Source organism: Pituophis catenifer, unplaced genomic scaffold (assembly GCF_029215685.1).
Source record: "Pituophis catenifer annectens isolate HBS135680 unplaced genomic scaffold, rPitCat1.0.hap2 SCAF_15, whole genome shotgun sequence".
Taxonomy (NCBI): domain Eukaryota; kingdom Metazoa; phylum Chordata; class Lepidosauria; order Squamata; family Colubridae; genus Pituophis; species Pituophis catenifer.
The window spans coordinates 5,962,741-5,986,530 of record NW_027256895.1 but is presented as its reverse complement, the minus strand read 5'-3'; the positions used below and the strand labels follow the sequence as shown (position 1 = coordinate 5,986,530).

At 41.6% G+C, this 23,790-nt stretch overlaps 1 protein-coding gene across 1 annotated transcript; it reads right to left on the bottom strand.

The window, feature by feature from the left end:
* Positions 1-4,355: 4,355 nt before the first annotated feature.
* LOC139324675 (vomeronasal type-2 receptor 26-like) lies at positions 4,356-22,326 on the bottom strand. The gene is made up of 4 exons (XM_070954407.1): positions 21,535-22,326; positions 19,505-19,732; positions 18,550-18,676; positions 4,356-5,260 (listed from the first exon to the last, which is right to left on the bottom strand). Exons 1-4 carry the CDS (start codon positions 22,324-22,326, stop codon positions 4,356-4,358), a joined length of 2,052 nt encoding a protein of 683 aa, XP_070810508.1.
* Positions 22,327-23,790: the final 1,464 nt, after the last annotated feature.

Below are 23,790 nucleotides of genomic sequence, written 5' to 3'. Positions count from 1 at the left end.
CCACTCTGGGGGCAGCCAGAGGTGGTATTTGCCGGTTCTCCGAACTGCTCAAAATTTCTGCTACGGGTTCTCCCGAACCTGTCAGAACCTGCTGGATTTCACCCCTGGATTCTTCCCAACCTTATAGTTGAAATCTCTACCTTCTTGGAATGTATCTCTTTTGGCAACTGTTGAGCACAATAAACCATAAAGGTATCATTGAGGGTGTGTTCTATGGATTCTTTATTCTTCTTGAAAAAAAAAAAATATTGATATGAAGTGCAAAATTTGTCCATGGGTGATACATTGCTTATACTGACTAACCTGCACTTGGCATTTTTTTTCTTGAAAACCCATCCCAACTTTCCTCTAAGGGCTGAAAGGAGCTTTCTCTTTATTTGAATTTTTTAAAGTCCTCCAGTAAGCCTTAAGATGGACTTGAAGTTCTATTTCCGAGGCCCAAACTAGAGGTAGCAAATCATCCAGCTTCAGTACATCGTACAAAAATATGCAGCTCTCATCCACTCAATTCCTCCATACCTCAATTAAGTGCTGATCTTCGAACATTCTTTCAAGGTGAACTGTGTTGTCTGTCATAAACTCTTACAAATATTTCATATCATAGATCTGGTGGTTTAAACATTATCTCGTCTAATGATTCCCACAGAATAGACTACATTTTAAAAACTCCCTTTTTATGACCCTGTAATCCCTTAATTCGGACGTGATGGCTCAGATGCTGAGCTTGTCAATCAGAAGGTCAGCAGTTCAGCAGTTCGAATCCCTAGCGCTGCTTAATGGAGTGAGCTCCCGTTACTTGTCCCAGCTTCTGCCAACCTAGCAGTTCGAAAGCACCTAAAAAATGCAAGTAGAAAAATAGGAACCACCTTTGGTGGGAAGGTAACAGCGTTCCGTGCACCTTCGGCATTTAGTCATGCCGGCCACATGACCACGGAGATGTCTTCGGGCAGCGCTGGCTCTTTGGCTTAGAAACAGAGATGAGCACCGCCCCTTAGAGCCGGAAAAGACTAGCACGTATGTGCGGTGGAACCTTTACCTTTTAATCCCTTAATTCAGGGTAGAGTCAGGATGACTGTATGGAGCTGAGTATTTACTGACCAGATGCCTTTCCTGACGCCACATGGAGTTCGCAGCAGATATTTTTTCTTTGTGCCCTAGGAGAGAAATACCTGCCGCTAGCTAGAATTGAACTCTTAACCTTCTGAATGGAAGATGAGTGTCTTCACCAGTAGGCTATCATGCCGCTCATAGAATAGACTACATTGACTAATCAAAAAATATTGGTCAGAACAACCAACACAATGAGCTCTGTCTGTTCTCAAACACTTTCTTTATACAGATCAGTTGTGTATGTATTATGATGTATGTATCATCCTTTCCATCAGTCTATTTCTTGTCTTCTTCATAAGCCTGGTTTGTTAGTGATCATGGTTTTCAATGTTGCTTGAACGGCTTTTCTTCAAGGGAATTGCAACTCTTTTCCAGAGAAGCTTCTTTCAATACTCGGTAGTACTTTGATGGCTTGAAGGCATATCCCTCTGAAATGGTTAAACATCTGAATTTTTTAAATTATAGTCCAATATTAGTCCAATATGAGCCTTGGTGGTGCAGCAGACTAAAGCACTGTTAAGTGCTGTTAAGTAACACCAGCTGCCTGCAATTACTGCAAGTTCAAATCTCACCAGGATCAAGGTTGACTCAGCCTTCCATCCTTTCGAGATAGGTAAAATGAGGACCTGGTTTGTGGGGGCAATAAACTGACTTTGTATAAAAAAGAACACCGCTGGGGGGGGGGGTTAAAGCCCTACTAAGCAGGTATATACAAAAGTATGAAGGCTATTGCTTAATGCATTGTAAGCCGCCCTGAGTCTCCGGAAAAGGGCAGCATATAAATCGAACCAATAAATAAATAAATAAATAAATAAATAAATAAATAAATAAATAAATAAATAAATAAATAAATAAATAAATAAATATTACCAGGAAGAAATGAAAATGATAATTGCTGAATTATTTTGTCAGTACTGTTGCTCAATGACTTAAGTAGAATCCCTGGATTTTTCTCCTTGCTGCTTAATCATGACAATATGATCCAAACTATATTATCCAGATATTACATCATTATCAGACATGGTATTCAGCCGGTTCGGACCAGTTCAGGCAAACCGGTAGCACTGACAATCAGTTGGCCCCGCCCACCCTCCCTTGGTCTATCTTATCCTTTATTTCCTGCTTTGTAGTTCATCTCAATTGCATGGCACAGCTGATTCCCCGCTTTTACTGTTCAACTTACCGTTGCTGACTTGGAAGGTAAGCAGCTGAGCTTTTAAATGCTCCATTTTCCTTAGGCATGCACGAGCGCAAAGTGCGCAAAGCACGTGCTCACCGAACCGGTTGTTAAACCAGCAGCATCCCACCACTGATCATTATAAATACTTACCAAAGAGCAGATTTCTTTTCAAGAAGACCTAAATACTTGTTGTGGTCCACCAGCAGCCTGCGGAGATGACAATGGAGTTGGACAGCGATGAGGCTGAGGAATAACAGGGGCCAATCCTGGAGGCTGGGGAAGGCTCGGATGAGGGCTCTGCGTCAGAGGCAGAGATGGGGCCAGGGCCATCGGGGAGTGAGGTGTGGACTCCGGAGCCTCCAGAGGCTGACAGTAGAGAGGCAGAGGAACAGGAGGAGCCTGTTCCTAGTGCACATATGAGAAGAGCTGCCAGAAGGCAAGAGCAGCTAAAGCAAAGAGGACGACTTGGGAGTAGGGCCAAGAGATGATTGGCCCCTCCCATAAGGCTTAAAAGACCAGCAACGGCTCTTAGGCTCTTTGTTGGAAAACAACGTTGATAGACTTGTTCTTGTCTTGCTGCACTTATCTCTTGTCGGCATCTAATGCTTCTGAACTTTTGCCAAGAGAAGCCTTTGACAGTTTGCCTAATTATACCAAGGTTGGTGATTAGACTGAAGAATTTGTGTTATGAAGAGTTTGTTTTGATTTAATTTGGACTACGCTGAGAATGAGTTAATTCTAAGCTGTTCTAATAAAGTCTGTTTGATTTGGGACTGTTTGCATCTAATACTACCTACTTGGGCCTGGGTCACAACAATACTCTGCTCATTAAATAGGTCACATAAATAATCAGAACTAAAAGAAAATCCTTTATTAAAAGCAGAGTCACTCATTAGACATTAGAATGTTCTTTCTGCACCAACTCAGAAACCTCAAACTGCCCAAGGAGCTGCTGATACAGTTCTACAGAGGAATTATTGAGTCTGTCATCTGCACCTCTATAACTATCTGGTTTGGTTCTGCAACCCAACAAGATAGACACAGACTTCAGAGGATAATCAGAACTGCAGAAAAAACAATTACTACCAACCTGACTTCCATTGAGGAACTGTATACTGCACGAGTCAAAAAGAGGGCTGTGAAAATATTTACAGACCTCTCACATCCTGGACATAAACTGTTTCAACTCCTACCCTCAAAATGAAGCTATAGAGCACTGAACACCAGAACAACTAGACACAAGAACAGTTTTTTCATGAACACCATCACTCTGCTAAACAAATAATTCCCTCAACACTGTCAAACTATTTACTAATTCTGCACTACTATTAATCTTTTCATGATTCCCACCACTCATCTCCTTCCACTTAGGACTGTATGACTGTAACTTCGTTGCTGGTATCCTTACAATTTATATTGATATTGTTTCCTGATTGCTTATTTGTGCCCTATGACTATCATTAAGTGTTGTACCTTATGATTCTTGATGAACGTATATTTTCTTTTATGTAGACTGAGAGCATATGCACCAAGACAAATTCCTTGTGTGTCCAATCACACTTGGCCAATAAAAAATTCTATTCTATTCTATTCTATTCTATTCTATTCTATTCTATTCTATTCTATTCTATTCTATTCTATTCTATTCTATTCTATTCTATTCTATTCTAGACCGGGGTTGTCAAACTCATTGTCATGTGACATATCATGACTTTTTCCCCCTTCACTAACTGGGGGTGGGCGTAGGCAGTGCGTGAGGCATTCGGCCCACGGGCTGTGAGTTTGACACCCCTGCATTAGATGAAAAAGAATTTACTTTCGATTTCCATTCATTTTGCGCACATTGTTATACATACCAGGGATAAATAATACTGGTTAAAATTGACAGACATAATAAGCAAACCCTGTTTTTATATACATATAATCATGTTTTAATAGTCAGAAACTTTTATAAATAACAAGGATATAAAATAATGGTAAAGGTGACAAAGCTTTGTTTTTATTCTTAAAAGACAATTCCTAATTCCATTTTGCAGCAAGAACAGATGTAGCCATGATTTAATAGTCAGAAATGCTTTCTGTTTACAAGTTGCCCTTTGCTGTTGAGCTCAGGCCTCAGCAAAATAATGTAGCATTTGGGGGAAAAGATGCATCCCAATAAACCAGCACTAGAAGCTAAGATGGAGAAGATCTCCACAGCTACCATATACTTTCCTTTGGTGCTCAAGTAGGTGGGAACAAAGGACAACCAAACACTGCAAAACATCAGCATGCTAAAAGTGATGAACTTGGCTTCATTGAACGTGTCTGGCAGGTTCCTAGCCAGGAAAGCCACCATGAAGCTGACCAGAGACAGAAACCCCATATAGCCCAAAACAAGATAAAACATCACAACAGACCCTTCATTACATTCTGCTATAATCTCTTCAGTCACTGATTGCATGTTAAGTTCTGGAAAGGGGGGAGAAGTGATCATCCACGCCAGACAGATGCCTGCTTGAATGAAGGAGCCAGAAAAAACTATTAAGAAGGACAGTTTTTTCCCCAACCATTTTCTCATGCCGGACCCTGGTTTGGTGGCCATGAATGCTGCAATGACCATGATGGTTTTGGCCAACACAGAAGAAATGGCCACAGAGAAGATAATGCCGAACACGGATTGTCGAAGGAAGCAAATCACTTTGAGAGGTTTTCCAATGAAAAGAAAAGAGCAGAGGAAACAAAGCAGAAGGGAGATAAGGAGGGTGTAGGTGAGGTCCTTGTTGTTCGCTTTAACAATAGGGGTATCTTTATACTTAATAAATATTCCAAGTATGAAAACGGTAATTATGGAAAATAAAACAGCAACCACAACTAAACTGATCCCCAAAGGTTCTTCATAGGTTAGAAAAGTTACGATTTTGGCAACGCATCGAACTTTGTCCTTACTTGGATACTGATCTTCTGGACATTCAGAACAGGCAATCACATCTGAAAATAAGAGAGAAAGAATTGAATCTAATTGCCACGATTACTGTAGCACCAAGTGAAATATATAATTATATTGCATTAAAATAATGTTTTCTAACCTGCCCTCTTTAAGAGGTATGGACTTCAATTGTCGAAATTATGGGGAAAAAAATTTGGGAGTTTTGGTCCAAAGGTTTTAAAGCTGCTAAACACTGGATTAGATCATTAGAGGAGAACCAAAATTAACTGATTGAAATGGGGATCTTCTCTGTCAGTAGTAATTGTGGTCAAATAGCATCACACTTAAAATATGCTAGAAGCTTCATAAAGACCTATCCCTTCAAGCTTTCTGTGTCCAGAGATAGGAATTGATGCGTATGAGCAGTAGTGTCCACCAGTCTGCAGTATAGATAGATAGATAGATAGATAGATAGATAGATAGATAGATAGATAGATAGATGTCTTCTTAAGTTTTCGCGGGTGTGCATATGCAAAAAATTGAAATCTCGGGTGTTTTCCCGCGTCATTATAAATAAGTTGGTTAAAATAGAAGAAAAACTGTTGTCCTCCAATCGGAACACAGAGTTGCAGGCTAGCCAGCATACGTCAGCAGCAGCAAATATACATAAGCGACAGCTCCAGCCCCGCAAAAGAGAACCCATAGCTTCTACATGAAACAGAGCCTGAAGATGACAGGGTTGTGAGCCTGTCGAAACGTTGCTTTAAGAAAAACTTTTAAAGTCACTGGTAGAATTTTAGCTGAGGTTTTAAAGGACTTTGCAGAGTGCTCTGTAAGGATTTTTAGAAGATTTTAAGCTGGGATTTTAACCAGGGTTTTAGATATTTTAACCAACTTATTTATAATGACACGGGAAAACACCCGAGATTTCAATTTTTTGCATAGATAGATAGATAGATAGATAGATAGATAGATAGATAGATAGATAGATAGTTGGATGGATGGATGGATAGATAGATAGATAGATAGATAGATAGATAGATAGATAGATAGATGGACAGATGGACAGATAGACAGACACACAGACAGGCAGACAGACAGATGTTGTTAGTTGCAAAGTCAAGTCCAACACATCACGACCCCATGGACAATGTTCCTCCAGGCCTTTCTGTCCTTTACCATCCTCTAGAGTCCATTTAAGCTCACTCCAACTGCTCCAGTGACTCCATCCAGCCACCTCACTCTCTGTCGTCCCCTTCTCCTTTTGCCCTCAATCTTTCCCAGCATTAGGCTCTTCTCCAGTGAGTCCTTCCTTCTCATTAGGTGGCCAAAGTATTTGAGTTTCATCTGTCAGATGTAAATGCCTTATTCTCTAATGTGTAAATAATGTATATATGGAACATCAGGGGTTAACTTATTCTTTGGACTTTAATGTATTCATAATTTACCACTCCCATTCCTGGCTCCACCCCTTGTATATATAAGGAGCCATCCTCCCCATTTTACTTGCTTCTATCTTGAATAATCAGCGAATATAGAATGCCTATTATGATTAAAGAAAAATATATTTAAATCTCTAACTTCTATTATCTTTATTGAGTCTGATCCTGAAAATATTGCAACAAGCTGGTAGCAGAGGATGGTTAATTGACTCAATAAGTAATTAAAAATGTCCAAGAAAGATAGGCCCAACACCAGGGCCTACAGCAAAGAAATAGAAACTGATCAAGAGACGATCAACGAATCCACTAATGCGATTTCGAGAGAATCCGAAGAATACACCACTGGAGAAGAAGAACTGATGAGTGAAAATAACGACCAGGAAGAAATCGAGATAGAAAATAACGAACTCAGGTCAGAGATATTAAAAATACTAAAAAGCCAAAAGAATGATGAGAGCCTCATCGCGGACCTCCAGGAGATGCTGAGAAACAGCGGAGCAGCGAGAGAGAAAAACGTCATTAAAGAAAAACCCAAAGATCAAAAAACTGTGAGTGAAATGACTACTGAGAAAATAGTTGTAAAAAAGAAAAGATGTGACATCGCGCGAAATTTTGAATGGCAGCCATCTTGGTTTCAACGAACTTCAAAAGAGAGTGAAGCAGAGCCAATCAAAACGCTCAGTTCAAAATTTCTGGCGCGAAAAACGCTATCAGACGAAGAAAGTGAAAAAGAAGTCTCAAACTCTTCAGATGAACCAAAATCAGAAAGTGAAGACGATTTAACAAAGTCTCAAGTAAAGTCAGCAATGAAAACGCTTTTTGCTGCTTTTGGGCCAAGATTGAAAATTTCCAAGACATCAACAAAGAAGCAAGAAATCAAACCGACAACTCAAGACCTGCACGCTCCCATCCTGACTTCGAAAACGACAACACCCGAGCCCAGAGAGCCATGCCGATTCCGTCCTACACCGCAGACAGAATCGAGTGCCAGCGCACACAAGAGAAAGAGAAGAACCGTCGCCATCACCAAAGCCCCAAAAACCGAGCCAGAGACCGACTCATCTGAAGAGGAGCGGATCGAGAGAGCTGAAATGGAGAGAACCTTCCACAACGGCGCCAAAGAAGAAATGAGCAACGCGCATGTGCAAAACTACGTAGACAGCCCCGAAAGACTTGAACTGGCCAGAGAACCGCGCAGACTCGTTACAAGCATCCCAATGCCGTTCTGTAATTTCCTGCACTTGAGAGACCACGGACTGCCTCAGGTTGTAAGTAATGGACAAAATAATGTGGGGAATTTACCCAGTGACTTCCCAAAACTTAGAGTTGATGGCATTAATTTACAAGAGTGGTACCAACAGCTTCAGGTTATTTTTATGAAAGAAAATTTACTATTCTTTATAACTAGTCCTCCAAGAAGACCTTGGACTTTAAAAATAGATTGTTTACATCATAGAGCATTTTTCATAATAATTTCTAGCGTGTCTCCTGCAATGTATCATAGCATCAAACCAAACCTAACTGTATCAGAAATAATTCAATGCATGTTTAATCTATTTCACAGCGATAGCGTAGCCACAACCACAAGAATGTCTAAGGATTTCTTTTCTTCTAGAGTGAAACCAGGGGTTTCTATAAGTGAGCATTTGATAAATCTAAACAAAATAAGAGCTGAGCTGCAATTGAGGGGGGAAGTGATTTCAGATCAAACAATGAAAAGTGTTATTATCAATTCACTTGATCCATCATGGGATAACTTTATGTCACACTTAGATACCATTAATTTGGGATATTTATCAATAGAAAGTCTATCTAACAAATTGATAGCAGAAGACAATTCAAGAAAAAATCGTTCCAGTAACCAAACAGAACACAAATCCTTTAGGAAAGTAGTCTTTCAAGATAAATATAATGAGGCCTTTAGATGCCACAATTGTGGATCCAGGGAACACAGTAGAAGAGACTGTCCCAAAGTCCCAAGGGAGAGACATAGGCCAGAATATAGGAGCAAATACAATTACAGACAATCTTCCACAGATAGACACAAATATAGAAGTCCACCAAATTACAGAGAAAGTAGAGGGGGTAGAGAAAATTCAAAAGAGAGAAAATCTGGGTCACTAAATGGGCTAAATAAACAAGACAGCATCAGAACACAACAAGATGAGAACAATAATTGGCTTATTGATTCTGGTGCAACAAATCACACCACTAACAACAAAAGTATATTATCTTCATTTACAGAAGATAAGTTTGTGATAAAGGTAGCTAATCAAGAAAAGGTTCAAGTATTAGGCAGAGGAAATGTGACCTTGCCTGGTTTATTTATTTATTTATTATATTTATTTATTTAATTAAATTTTTATACCGCCCTTCTCCAAAATAGGACTCAGGGCGGTGCACAGCCAAGGTAAAAACAAGACATATATACAAACATGGTGAATCTAAAAAACTATTTAAAATAATTAAATGTTTTGGCCGAATTAAAACCATTTCCAATTTAAAATCAATTTAAAAATTAAAAAATTTGGTCAAGCCAGCCCAGCTTGTTGGAATAAATAGGTTTTTAGGGCCCGACGAAAAATCCGGAGGTCTGTTATTATGCGTAATTCTGGGGGGAGGGTGTTCCAGAGGGTAGGCGCCACCACAGAGAAGGCTCTCCCCCTGGGGGTCGCCAGCCGACATTGCCTGGCGGACGGCACCCTGAGGAGGCCCACTCTGTGTGAGCGTACTGGCCGGTGGGAGGCTATTGGTGGCAGAAGGCGGTCTCGTAAGTACCCCGGCCCTAAGCCATGGAGCGCTTTAAAGGTGGTCACCAACACCTTGAAGCGCACCCGGAAGACCACCGGGAGCCAGTGCAGCTCGCGCAGGAGAGGTGTCACGTGGGAGCGCCTCGTCGCCCCCATGATCCCCCGCGCGGCCGCGTTCTGGACCAGCTGGAGCCTCCGGGTGCACCCCAGGGGGAGCCCCATGTAGAGAGCGTTGCAGTAGTCCAGGCGGGAGGTGACGAGTGCCTGAGTGACTGTGCGTAGGGAGTCCCGATCTAGAAAGGGACGCAACTGGCGTATCAGGCGAACCTGATAAAAAGCCCCCCTGGCCACGGCCGTCAAATGATCTTCCAAGGACAGCCGTGCGTCCAGGAGGACGCCCAAGTTGCGAGCCCTCTCCGTGGGGGCGAGTGATTCACCCCCAATAGTCAGCGATGGCGTCAGCTGGCTATATCGGGACGCCGGAAGCCACAGCCACTCGGTCTTGGAGGGGTTGAGTTGGAGCCTGTTTCTCCCCATCCAGGCCCGCACGGCCTCCAGGCACTGGGACAACACTTCAAGGGCATCATTGGGGTGGCCTGGGGTGGAGATATACAGCTGGGTGTCATCAGCGTATTGATGGAACTCCACCCCGAAGCCACGGATGATCTCACCCAGCGGCTTTACATAAATGTTGAACAGAAGGGGCGAGAGTACCGACCCTTGTGGCACCCCACAAGCAAGGTGCCTCGGGGTCGACCGCTGCCCCCCTGTCAACACAGATTGCGACCGGTCGGAGAGGTAGGAGGAGAACCACCGCAAAACGGTGCCTCCCACCCCCAACCCCGCCAACCGGTGCAACATGATACCATGGTCGATGGTATCAAAAGCCGCTGAGAGGTCTAACAGGACCAGGATAGAGGAATGACCCCTATCCCGGGCCCTCCAGAGATCATCCACCAATGCGACCAATGCCGTTTCCGTGCTGTGCCCAGGCCGGAAGCCGGACTGGAGCGGGTCTAGATAGACAGCTTCATCCAGGTACCGGGGAAGCTGTTGCGCCACCACACTCTCAACAACCTTCGCAACGAAGCGAAGGTTGGAGACTGGACGATAGTTAGCCAAAACAGCCGGATCCAGAGAGGGCTTCTTGAGGAGGGGCCTCACCACCGCTTCTTTCAAAGCGGCCGGCAGGACCCCCTCACCCAAAGAAGCGTTAACAATCATCTGGAGCCAGCCTCGCGTCACCTCCCGGGAGGCCAGTACCAACCAGGAGGGACACGGGTCCAATAAACATGTGGTCGCGTTCAGCCGTCCCAGGATCCTGTCCATGTCCTCGGGAGTCACAGGATCGAACTCCCCCCAGATAACACTCTCAAGACCTGCCTCAGTCATCCCGTCCGGACATACCCAGTCAGAGGCCAGCCCTTCTCGAATCTGAGCGATTTTGTCATACAGATATTGCACAAAATCCTCAGCTCGACCCTGCAAGGGGTCATCCCGCACTTCCAGATGGAGGAGGGAGCGGGTCACCCTAAACAGGGCGGCTGGGCGATTATCTGATGACGCGATAAGAGCGGCAAAATAGCTAGTTTTCGCCGCTTTTATCGCCACTAGGTAGGTCTTAATATGAGACCTCACCCGTGTTCGGTCAGATTCGGAGCGGCTGGTCCTCCAGCTACTCTCCAGGCGTCTTTTCCGGCGCTTCATCTCTCTAAGCTCCTCGGAGAACCAAGGAGCTAGGTGAGTTCGGTGCCGGGTCAGAGGCCGCAAAGGCACGACTCGGTCCAAGGCCCCGGCAGCCGCACTGTCCCAGGCGGCCACCAGGTCTTCCGCCGAGTCATGAGCCAGAATCTCAGGAAATGGCCCAAGCTCCATCTGGAACCTGTCTGGGTCCATCAGGCGCCTGGGGCGGAACCACCTTGTCGGTCCCGCCTCCCTGCGGCAGGGTGCAGCGGTTAGAAAGTCCAGTCGAAGGAGCGAGTGGTCAGACCATGACAAGGGTTCGATGACTATATCCCCTATATCAAGGCCACTCAACCACTGACAGTTTAGGGAAAATAGAGGGGGTATTATTAATCCCAGAAATACCTCACAACATACTGAGTGCTATAAAACTAAGCAGAGAATCTGACATCAATATAGTTTTCTCAAAGGGGAAAGCAACTATAGAAAAGAACAAAACAAATGTAGGCACTGTGATGATAAAAGGGGGTCTACCCTATCTGATAACCAAAGAAAGATGGTTACATAACATTGATTCAAATATGGAAGATTGTATTGAAGCAGATGATGAAAATGTCAGTAACAGTGACAATGATGAATGTAAAATAACTCATGATAACAAAAATACACACAATGAGAAGAAACCAAAAATAGGTAAACCAATTCATGATGAGTGTGCTCACATCTTACATAGGAAGTTAGGACATGCAAGCTTTCCTGTAGTACAAAAAATGACTGAACACGCAGAAGGTGTCAAAATAAAAAATTGTGAAAATTATTTGGAATGCTCAGTATGTAAATCCACCAAACTAAAAACCAGTCCCAGACCAAAAAAATCTAACAGATCAACCAACAATATTTTTGATTTGGTACATATGGACTTAGTTGGTCCATTAACTCCATCAATTACCTATAGAAAACGTTACTTCCTAACAATAGTGGATGATTACAGTCGCTATGGTTTTGTTTACACATTAAAGCACAAGGATGAAACCTTTCAGAAATTTAAGGAATTCTACAAACGCATAGAAACACAACATAATATCAAAATAAAACAAATTATGACAGATAGGGGATGTGAATTCATGTCTAAAGAATTCTCCCAATGGTTAAAGGATAGAGGGATGCTACATTTCACGTCCAATCCATTTTCTGCATTTCAAAATGGGATTGCAGAGAGAAAGAATTCCACACTACAAACCATGATTAGATGCACATTAGAGGATGCTGGTTTAGGCAAACAATTTTGGTCAGAAGCCTTACATTATTCAAATTACACTCAAAATAGGACATGGTCCAGTATTGTGAATAAGACACCATATGAGGTGATGTACAATAGAAAACCCAAATTAGCACACATGCACATATTTGGAGTTACTGCAGACGTACACATACCTAAACAATTGAGGAGAAAGGGAGAAAACGTATCCAGGAGATTAAGATTCATGGGATACGAAACTGGAACCAAAGGGTACAGATTCATTGATAATAATAACAAATTTATAGTATCCAGAACAGCTGTGTTCCATGAGCAGGCCAATTGGTCTAAATTGCACCTTAATGAAATATTTCCTAATAAAAGCAAAGATAATATATCTTGCGAGGAAGGAACAACAGAAAATCAAAGTATTAACAAAAGTAAGAACAAAACCAAAACTTGGACAAATAGTCAGCATAAAATAAAGACAGACACATTAACAAAAAAGGAAGCTAGATATTTGCATGACAACCATAGCAAACCTGAAAGAAATATTAGAAACAATAGAAACCAAATACCAAATAAATACAAAGATTACATAATGCATATGGATGAAGAACAAATAACACCTAATACATATGAGGAAGTATTGAAACTTCCCCGTGAAGAAAGAGAAAAATGGGAACTAGCTATGGAAAAAGAGATGGAAAGTTTACAAGGATTAAATGTATTCACACCTGCGATCGCACCTAAGGATAAAACAATTATAGGTACCAGGTGGATTTATAAAATTAAGAATTTAGAAGGAGGTAATACCTTATACAAGGCCAGACTAGTTGCACAAGGTTATGCACAAAAATATCCAGAAGACTATACTGACACATATTCACCAACAGTGAGAACAGAGAGTGTCAAAACAGCTCTTGTAGTAGCATCTGCACTCAATCTGGACGTGTTTCAATATGACATACAGACTGCATACTTACACGCAAAATTAGATAAGGAAATATATGTAAGAGCACCACACAGTCAATACACTAATAAGAACGAAATTTGGTTATTAAATAAGAGTCTGTACGGATTGAAGCAATCTGGCAAAAGATGGTACGATTGTTTGGTAAAAGTACTTAAGACCATGGATTTCAACGCCACCACTGCTGATAACTGTTTCTTTGTAAAAAGGAGTAATGATCATATTGAATTTGTATTAATTTATGTTGATGATATTTTATATATTGGAAAGCATAAAGAGAGCAGGGAAATCTTTGTAAATAAGTTAAACGAACACTTCTCATTAAAATCACTAGGTAGAGTGAACAAATACCTTGGTGTACAAATTAACAAAACAAAAAGGGGATTCAAACTTACTCAGAAAGATAAAATCATTGAACTCCTAAACAAATGTAACTTAAATAATGCCAAAACATGTGACACACCTATGCAAACTGATTTTCTCAGAAACATTGATGAATCTTCCCCTGAGTTTAAAGACAACACATTTTACAGATCAGTTATAGGTTCACTCCTTTATATATCTAATTGGACTAGGCCAGATATTGCATTACCTCTCAATTTATTGTCAAGATATGTTAGCAGACCAACCTTGTATCATTGGGAAGCTGTCAAAAGAATTTTAAGATATCTGAAAAGTACATTAGATTTTTGTTTAATATTGGAACCCAATAATGACAAAGAACCAAAAATTACTTGTTATGCTGATGCAGATTGGGCTGGTGATACATCATGCAGAAAGAGTACCTCTGGTTATGTTTTTCTATTGAACGATTGTCCAGTTTACTGGTATACTGGTAAACAAGAACTGGTAGCCACTTCTACCACAGAAGCGGAATATGTTTGCTTGTCTAAAGCTGCAAATAACCTTGTATGGTTCAATGATTTGATCACAGATGTTTGGAAGAAACCTACTTTACCATTTATTATGCATGAAGACAATAAAGCGGCCATTGAAATATCTAGATCCGATGCAATTGGACAAAGGTCCAGGCATATTGATATAAAATTTAAGCACGTGAGACAACTATCTCAAGACGGATTCATCAAAGCAATACATTGTGATACTTCTGAACAATTAGCTGACATATTAACAAAACCCTTACCTTCTAAACAACACAAATATTTAACTTCTAAATTATATGTATTATATTGTCCTGAATCTGAATGTAACTAGTGTTGTATAACGAACCGGCATTTAGAGGGGGATTTGTCAGATGTAAATGCCTTATTCTCTAATGTGTAAATAATGTATATATGGAACATCAGGGGTTAACTTATTCTTTGGACTTTAATGTATTCATAATTTACCACTCCCATTCCTGGCTCCACCCCTTGTATATATAAGGAGCCATCCTCCCCATTTTACTTGCTTCTATCTTGAATAATCAGCGAATATAGAATGCCTATTATGATTAAAGAAAAATATATTTAAATCTCTAACTTCTATTATCTTTATTGAGTCTGATCCTGAAAATATTGCAACATCATCTTCAGGATCTGGCCTTCTAAAGAGCAGTCAGGGTTGATCTCCTCTAGGCCTGACCGGTTTGATCGCTTTGCAGTCCAAGGGACTCGCAGGAGTCTTCTCCAGCACCAGAGTTCAAAGGCCTCAATTCTTTGGCGCTCAGCCTTTCTTATGGTCCAACTTTCACAGCCATAAATTGCAACTGGGAGAACCATAGCCTTGACTATACACACTTTTGTTGGCAGGGTGATAGATAGATAGATAGATATAGATAGATGTAGATGTAGATGTAGATGTAGATGTAGATGTAGATGTAGATGTAGATGTAGATGTAGATGTAGATGTAGATGTATGTACATTTAGGCACAACTGTTTGACTGAACCCCTCCCATTTTTAATTATGAGATGAAGCCCTGCCCATTTTTACCTAGTGTCCCATATGTTGCATAAATGTTTTCTTTTTTTCTTTTGGCATCATGTCCTATATAATTGCCGGTTTCTTGAAGACACGTGCTTGCGCAGAAGGCACGCACGCTCATGTTTTTGGTTCTGGTTTGCAATCGGTTGTTACAGTATGAGATGCCCACTTCTGGAGTGATGTGATAGCAGCGTTCCAGTATTTGAGGGGCTGCCACAAAGAAGAAGGGGGTCAACTTATTTTCCAAAACACCTGAAGGCAGAACAAGAAGCAATGGATGGAAACTAATCTAGGAGAGAAACAACCTGGAATTAAGGAGAAACTTCCTGTTAATTAGAACAATTAATCAGTTGAACAGTTGGCCTTCAGAAGTTGTAGGTGCTTCATCACTGGAGGTTTTTTTAAAAGAGATTAGACAATAATATAGGAGTTGAATTATAACACCTCCAAGAGCCCTTCCAGCTTTATTCTGATTCTCATATAGGGACTATATCTATTTTATATTGTTTATTTGTTTGTTTATCAAATTTATATAGCTATACATCTCACCAAAAGTGACTCTTTGTGGTAGATAAAAATGAGATAAAATAACAATCCAGTACAGGCAGTGGTGGAATTCAAATTATTTTACTACCGGTTCTGTGGGCATGGCTTGGTGGGCGTGTGTGGCTTGGAGGGCGTGGCTTGGTGGGTGTGGTAGGGGAAGGATACTGCAAAATCTCCATTCCCACCCCACTCCATGGGAAGGATACTGCAAAATCCCCATTCCTCCCCACTCCAGGGGAAGGATATTGCAACATCTCCATTCCCAACCCACTCCAGGGGAAGGATACTGCAAAATCCCCATTCCCTCCCCACTCCAAGGGAAGCATATTGCAACATCTCCATTCCCACCCCACTGCAGGGGAAGGATACTGCAAAATCCCCATTCCCTCCCCACTCCTGGTGCCAGCCGGAGGTTGTATTTGCCGCTTCTCTGAACTACTCAAAATTTTCCGCTACCGGTTCTCCAGAACCTGTCAGAATTGATTACTGTAATGCTCTCTACATGTGGCTCCCCTTGAGGGGCACCCAGAGGCTCCAGCTGGTCCAGAACGCAACAGCGCGGGTAGTGATGGGAGCAGCATGGCGCTCCCATGTAACACTGCTCCTGCGCGAGCTGCACTGGCTCCCGGTGGTCTTCCGGGTGCGCTTCAAGGTGTTGGTTATCACCTTTAAAGCGCTCCATGGCATAGGGCCTAGCTATCTTCGAGACCACCTGCTGCTACCGACGACCTCCCAGCGACCCATGCGCTCCCACAGAGAGGGCCTCCTCAGGGTGCCATCAGCCAAACAATGTAGGCTGGTGACCCCCAGGGGGAGAGCCTTCTCTGTGGGGGCACCTACCCTCTGGAATCAGCTGCCCCCAGAGATAAGGAGAATCCAAGACCTCAGTGCCTTCCGCCGTGCCCTTAAAACTCACTTTTTCCAGCAAGCCGGGCTGGCCTAGGAAGAAATTTTTTAAAATTTTTAAATGTTTAATTGGTTTGTCGTTTTTTAAATTTTGGGCCAAATTTATATAGATTTTAATTGTTTTTAATATTTGTGTTTCATGTTTTTAATTCTGGCTGTGCACCGCCCTGAGTCCTCAGGGAGAAGGGCGGTATATAAATTGAAAATAAATAATAAATAAATAAATAAATAAAATAGCACCCCTGAGTACAGGGAACCCCAACCTCTGGGATATGAGGGGTTTGCAACTGAGCTGCGGAAACTGCCAGCGAGTGCATTCACACTCACATCCTCATTTGTGTGAGCAGCAGGCACTCCATTTAAGTGAGTGGAAGGTGTGCGTACATGCCGCTCACGCAAATGGAGCTGTGCTTGTGCACACTTTCCTGCCACTCACACAAAACCATCCCCTCTCGCCCCCATCCCATGTAGCAATAAAACAATCAAGTTTTGAGGTCCTTTCAGGGGTGGGCTGCTGGGGTTTGGGAGAACCTCTAGCTAAAATTCTGTGCAGTTCAGAGAACCGCCAAATCCCACTCCTGGCTGGCCCTGCCTACCCCTTCCAGGAGTCCCCACGTGGCCCGTTTTGGATACAGGTAAGTGCAGGTGCGCACGGAGGCTCAGGGAGGGTGAAAAATGGGCCTACCAGAAGTTTGAGAAGGCTGGAAATGGGCCTGTTTCCAGCCTCCAGAGGGTCTCTGGAGCCTGGGGAGATCATTTTCACCCTCCTGGAGGTTCAAGGAAAGCCTCCGGAGCCCAGGGAGGGCAAAAACGCCACCCCTGCAGTGGTTCAGAAGGTTAACTAAGCCACACCCACCATGGCCACACCCACCCAGCAACCAAGCAGAGAACCCCTTGCTAAAAATTTTTTGAAGCCCACCCCTAGGTCCTTTCAGAATGTCAAAAGGGGAATGTATCACTTCACTGCCCTTAGCATCATGAGGTAGGCCTTAATAGAAGCTCTGGTCTGGTCCAGTTCATCCTTTGTTGAGCACAAGGTATCCTTTAGATGTCTCCTCTATCATTTCATTTCCTTCAGCTGTTCTATAAACCACATGAAGTGTAGATCCCCTCAAGGACAAAGTTCACATGGTCACAATCTGACCCAGAATCTCTATCTGAGATTCTTTTTCCTCATTGCAGTAATTCTTTGAAACCTGTACATTTATTTATTTTATTTATTTATTTTATTAGTCATACTTCTATGCCGCCCACTCTCCGAGGACTCTGGGCAGCTTACACCAAAGACAGTATACTAAATAGCATATTGCCCCCCAACAATCTGGGTCCTCATTTTACCCACCTCGGAAGGATGGAAGGCTGAGTCAACCTTGAGCCTGGTGAGATTTGATCCGCTGATCTGCTGAACTAGCAGTCAGCTGAATTAGCTGCAGTACTGCACCCTAACCACTGCGCCACCTCGGCCCAGTTTTGTGTATGCCACCATGGGAAATCTTCCAGTATCAGAATTGATCTTTGTATCAATGAAGGAAGAAAACATATACAAATAAAAGTAACTGAGTGGCTGCCCAATTTTATGGTGGAAAAAAGTCATCTACCAACATAAAGTAGAGCGGAGTACAATAGAGTAGAATAAACCAGACAGCAGTGGGTTTCACATTATGTTACTACTGGTTCACTGTGTGTGTGCACACTCACTTCATGCATGCATGTGCATGCTCACTTCATGTGTGTACACGCCCAGTTTGTGCGCACACCAGCCTTCTGCACATGCGCCCGGCCTCAAAAACATGTGTAAATAGGATGGCCACCAACGATTTCTGCTACCGATTCCGGTGAACTGGTCCGAACCGGCTGAATACCACCTCTGAAACCAGAGAAAAAAATTACCTGACATGTTTGATATTTTCCCATCTGAACATGGATCACAATCATAGCAGCAAAATTTCTGCCCTTCTCTTTTCTTCTTCTGATAGCCAGCAGGACAGGGATTATTACACACTGAACGGGGCAAGACCTGTTGATAAACCATAATGTAAATCAAGATTGGTGGATTTAACAACAACAAAAAAACTCAACACTATATGTGTGCCTTTGAGAACCAGATCAAGGAATTAAAGTCTATTGATTAAGTTTTGAGTTCTTTTTCCAACTATGTCATTAGGAGTCAGTTACTCACGGTGTATGCTGTTGTACATACAACTGTCAGAAGCATTAGTGTTTGAACCCCAGTGAAGTCAGTGATTCTCAAACTTCTTATAACCTATCAAAGGTGAGTTATAGCACTTTTTATTTTATTTTATTTTCAAATATATTAAAACATCTATTTTTTTTTCAATTGTTCCTGAGTTTTATTTCATTGGTAGCAAAATTTCCCATCTCCCTCATGGAAAAAAATAATCAAGTAAATTTGTCCCATACAGCAAGAAAAAGAACAGCCATAGTTGGAATACAAGCACTTAAATTTAACATTATACAAGTGTCAAGGTTCCGACAGATGCCCTAATTAACTCATGAGTCTCGAGCCAAGTTTCAAAAGAAATCCAGTTATTTATTAGGAGCAACATGTCGGCATCTATTCAAGTGAGGTCAACTATGCTGCATGTAAATTATGGCTCAACTTTGACCCTGCTTCCTCCCTCCTCTCAGTCTGTGTCATAAATCACATTCTCCAACAAGGCACTCCTGCGGGCTGTAGAAAACACGCCTCATGATCCAGCTAGAAGAAGGTATGTGTAGCTTTGCGAATTGACAACAAGGCTATGAAAGTAGGCTGTACAATCAAATTCATCTATGATCTCCAAATCTTTCACCCAGAATCATGCAATAATTCAAAAATCCATACCTGCTTAAAATATTTGTGCCACACAATTAAACCTTCATGAATCACAAATTCGCTTCCTTCAAGTGCTGTGGGATCCATCTTTCCAATTTTCACTTTATGGTAGGAGTTGTTTGGAAACATGACCACGTTTGTAATATCAAATCCAGAAAGCACTTCTCCCTGATGGTTGATGGATATAGTTTCTCCATGTGAATTATTAAATGTAAGGCCTTGAAGAAACCAATGAAGCTAAATAAAAACAAGAGGGAACTAATAACAGGGGGAAACATTCTTGTGGGTTATATCAAGACTTCCTGAAATTTATCTCTGTAGTCACATTGTTATCTATCAATCAAATTTAAATAGGACTATTGCTAGATCATGACAACTTGCTCTGGTCACAATTACAGTCTTCCACAAGTGAGATAAAAAGGTGACACCTGTTAGCATATTGACATAATTTGACTTATGCAACCTGATTGACAACATGATTATAATGTCTGTCCTTACCTGTCCTTTCTTTGGGATAAACACACTGTTAATTTAACTAAATAAGATCCATACCAGGGGTGAAATGCTCCCAGTTTGGACCGGATCGCCTGATCCGGTAGTGATGGCGGCGGGTGGTTCGGAGAACCGGTAGCAAAAATCCCTGCCCCCCCATGCCCAGCTGAGCTGCGCAATAATCAGAGGCTGTTTTTTAAACTTTTGAAAGCATTTTTTCTACAACCTCTTCGGCCAAAAACATGATTTTTTTAAAAAAAGCCTCTGATGATCGCGCGGCTCAGCTGGGATTGTCAGAGGCTTTTCAAAGCATTTTTTTTTCTGCAACCTCTTAAGGTTGTAGAAAAAATGCTTTTAAAATTAAAAAAAAGTTGGCCACGCCCACCCAGTCACATTACCCGCACACACCAAGCCACACCTACAGAACCAAAAACATGCAGGCAGCTGCAGAGTTCTTTTCTATATATTTTCACAACTCCTCCATCTTTTTTGGTGCCATTGAAATCCTCCCCAGGGTGAAACTTGTTAATGGCAAAAACACCTGGGCAAATGAGGGAATAAATTGCCAGTAGAAATTAGCAAAGCCTAGGAAACTCTGCACCCCAGGACCTTGATAGGATCCATTTCTACTCTGATACTGGAGACACAATATCCCAGCTAGTCCAACCAGGTTCAGTGGACAATTTCACATAGAGGTTTGCAGCCAACAGCTTCTGCAAGATCTGCCAGACTAACTGGGTGTGCTCGGCCATGGTTTCAGTATAGGTGAAGATATCATCGAGGTACACCCATGTTGCTTCAAGTAACCTCCTTTAACAGTCCTTCTCAGCCTTCTTCTGAAAAAGCATGGCTGGCATCTAGAATCCATCCTGTAACTCATCCCATCCAGATTTTGGAAGGTCAACTCCAGATTGGTGACCATGGGGCACGTGCTGAAGATATTCCAGGTGGGTTGGCTTAAACACACTTGTGCCAAAGTCACCCAACACTGAAGACCTTCAACCAAGTACGGCTCACTAAGTGGAGAAAATGGAAGAAGCTCAGTATACCTTTCATGGTACTAATCTACTCTTTGGAATGACGGTATTTGATTACCAAGTTAAGAGCTGAGGAGGCGCAGTGGTTAGAATGCAGTACTGCAGGCTACTTCAGTATTGCAGGCTACGGCTGACTGCCGGCTGCCAACAGTTTGACAGTTCGAATCTCACCAGGCTCAAGGTTGACTCAGACTTCCATCTTTCTGAGGTGGGTAAAATGAGAACCCAGATTGTTGGGGGCAATATGCTGACTCTGTAAACTGCTTAGAGAGGGCTGTAAAGCACTGTGAAGCAGTATGTAAGTCTAAGTGCTATTGCTGTTGCTATTAATAATAATAATAACTTTATTGTCATTGTACGTGTATACACAGTATACCCATACAACGAAATTCACTTAACACCCAGAGACCAGGTCCAACACACATAACACTCCCCAAAGACACTCCCACCCACCACAATTCCCCACCCCTAAACCACCCAAACATCCACACAACAGACCAAGTTTTTTACCTTCCAGATACCTTGATCTTGAAGTTCATTCCTTCTAATTTCTGTCACCCTTTTGTATTTAGACTTAAGTATGTTCATGCCATGAACAGCGTGGGCTACAGCATAGACTGCATTGTAGATACTGTAACTGTGACCAGTCATTTCAAATAAATGCGCAGGAAGCTTTTTTAGCTCTTCCTTCCCGGTACAAATTTCATCACTTTCCACTTGTTTATTACTCTCTGAAAAGACACAATCAAAGCCTTGTTCCCAGAATTCTTTCAACAAACTATCTCGTTGGGTCTGAAATGGTTTGATGGCCCAAAGGAATTCCTCAAATTCTGACAGGACGTTGGAGTGTATAGCAAAAGAAATTGCTCCATCAAACAATTGCACATCTGAGGGTCGATGGAGACTTGTTAATGTAAGATCAATTTGAGCTGTTAGAATCCACAATTTTCCACGGCTTTCATCTGTATATTTAACAAACAGAAACAGAAGCATTGCTGTGAAGCTTTCTCCATAGAAGACGAATGTATTGACTTTGGTTTCCCTCATGTGAACATTTATCCTACCCACCATAGGATTTTGGAAAATAAAAATAAAGGCTTGTTTGGGAAATCTCTCCACAAAAGCAGAGCAGATCCTGTTCTCGGAAAGAAGCGGTTCCAGGGATCGGAGGAAATTGTCTCCACTGTCATCATCCAGAATTAAGAGGCCAATCCACGTCCATCCAAAATGCTTCAGCAACTGGATAATCCCCACCACTTGAAGGCTTTCATTGGGAGCCATGCGGTAAAAGGAAGCAGCCATCTTTGCCCCAGGCTTCTTGGCAGCAAATGAGCCATAGGAGAGCTAAAATAAAATGTCTACTTTGTGGGTTATTGTTGTAAACTCTCCATTCCTATGAGAAAGTTATATTTTCTTAAAGAACACATAGAAATATACATTCCACACCCCCCTCCCAAGCTCTTTCCTTGCATGGGCTTCCATTTTCAATTGCAAATGAAGCTATGACCATTATGATTCCTATATACTAAATGCTAAATAAATGGAACACTGTTATTTATTTCTGGAATTTATACCCTACCCTTGTTTCAGGTCCTTAAGAAGACACATAGAGCACTCTAAACAATCCTGTAGGTTTGGCTGAAAAATCCAGGTATGAAAAAGATAGACAGGAGTGTGGGTTTTTTTACGAACCAAATGAGTTAGACCAGATTCTAATGGGAACAGATGAAAAATTAATCAAGATTAATCAAGTATTTATTAACTTTCAAATTGGAGGAAGAACAAGTAAAAGAAGCTACGTGTTTCCCCCAAAATAAGACCCTATCTTATATTTTTTTGAACCCTGAAATAAGCGGTTGGCCTTATTTTCAGAGAAGTCTTTTTATTTTGGAGTGCATGGAGCAAGATGGGGATCCCCTTGCTGTCTTACCTGATTTCCAGCTCTGCGTTTAAATATTTTTGGGGAGGGCTTATTTTCAGGGAGAGGCTTATTTTACTGCATGCACTCAAAAGCCCGATTGTGCTTATTATCAGGGGATGTCTTATTTTTGGGGAAACAGGGTAGGATAATTTGGGCTAAGAATTTTGGCTATAGAATAGATTTGGACAGGTGACAGAAATTATGGAATAGAAATCATAAACTCACAATGTCAACAGCATATAAAGAAAATCTCAACGAAATGTTTTATAGATGGCATGATTTACCTGCAAGATTAGCAAATATGTATAAAAATAAATCTGTTAAATGTTGGAAGTGCAACCAAATACCAGGCTGTGGTGGATATGTCCCAAAGCAAAAAAATATATATACTGGAAGAAAATACACATATGGCTGGAAACTATGACAAAATAACACATAGATTTAAAACCTGAGACATTACTGTTGGACAGGAAGCTATAATAAGGATAACACATATTTAATTTTACATATCCTAACAGCAGCCAGGATTGTATAAGCACAATACTGGAAAAATTTAGAAACCCCTACAGATGATAATATAATCAAAAAAATTCTGGAATGTGCAGAAATGGATAGGTTAACTCTAAAAATCAAAGGAAAAGAAGACTCAGAATATTTTATAACATGGGAACTATTCTACAAATGGTTAATTGACAGATACTACGGTTAGAGGAGTGGATTTATGTGAAATATGGACTACATGAGAAAGAAAAACTGATGAGTAGATATTTTGATGGTTATATAATCGATACTATAATGGAAGATAGTATACTTTTCAATGATACTATCGCATATATGTTTATATG

What these genes read in the sequence shown, in the direction of transcription:
- LOC139324675 (XM_070954407.1), bottom strand. Translation starts at nt 22,326, where the DNA reads ATGGCTGCTTCCTTTTACCGCATGGCTCCCAATGAAAGCCTTCAAGTG. An exon ending in AAGATCAAGGTATCTGGAAG is followed by an intron (nt 19,733 to 21,534) that starts GTAAAAAACTTG and finishes GTTTTTATTTAG; the next exon opens with CTTCATTGGTTTCTTCAAGG. An exon ending in GAAAATATCAAACATGTCAG is followed by an intron (nt 5,261 to 18,549) that starts GTAATTTTTTTC and finishes TCTTATTTTCAG; the next exon opens with ATGTGATTGCCTGTTCTGAA.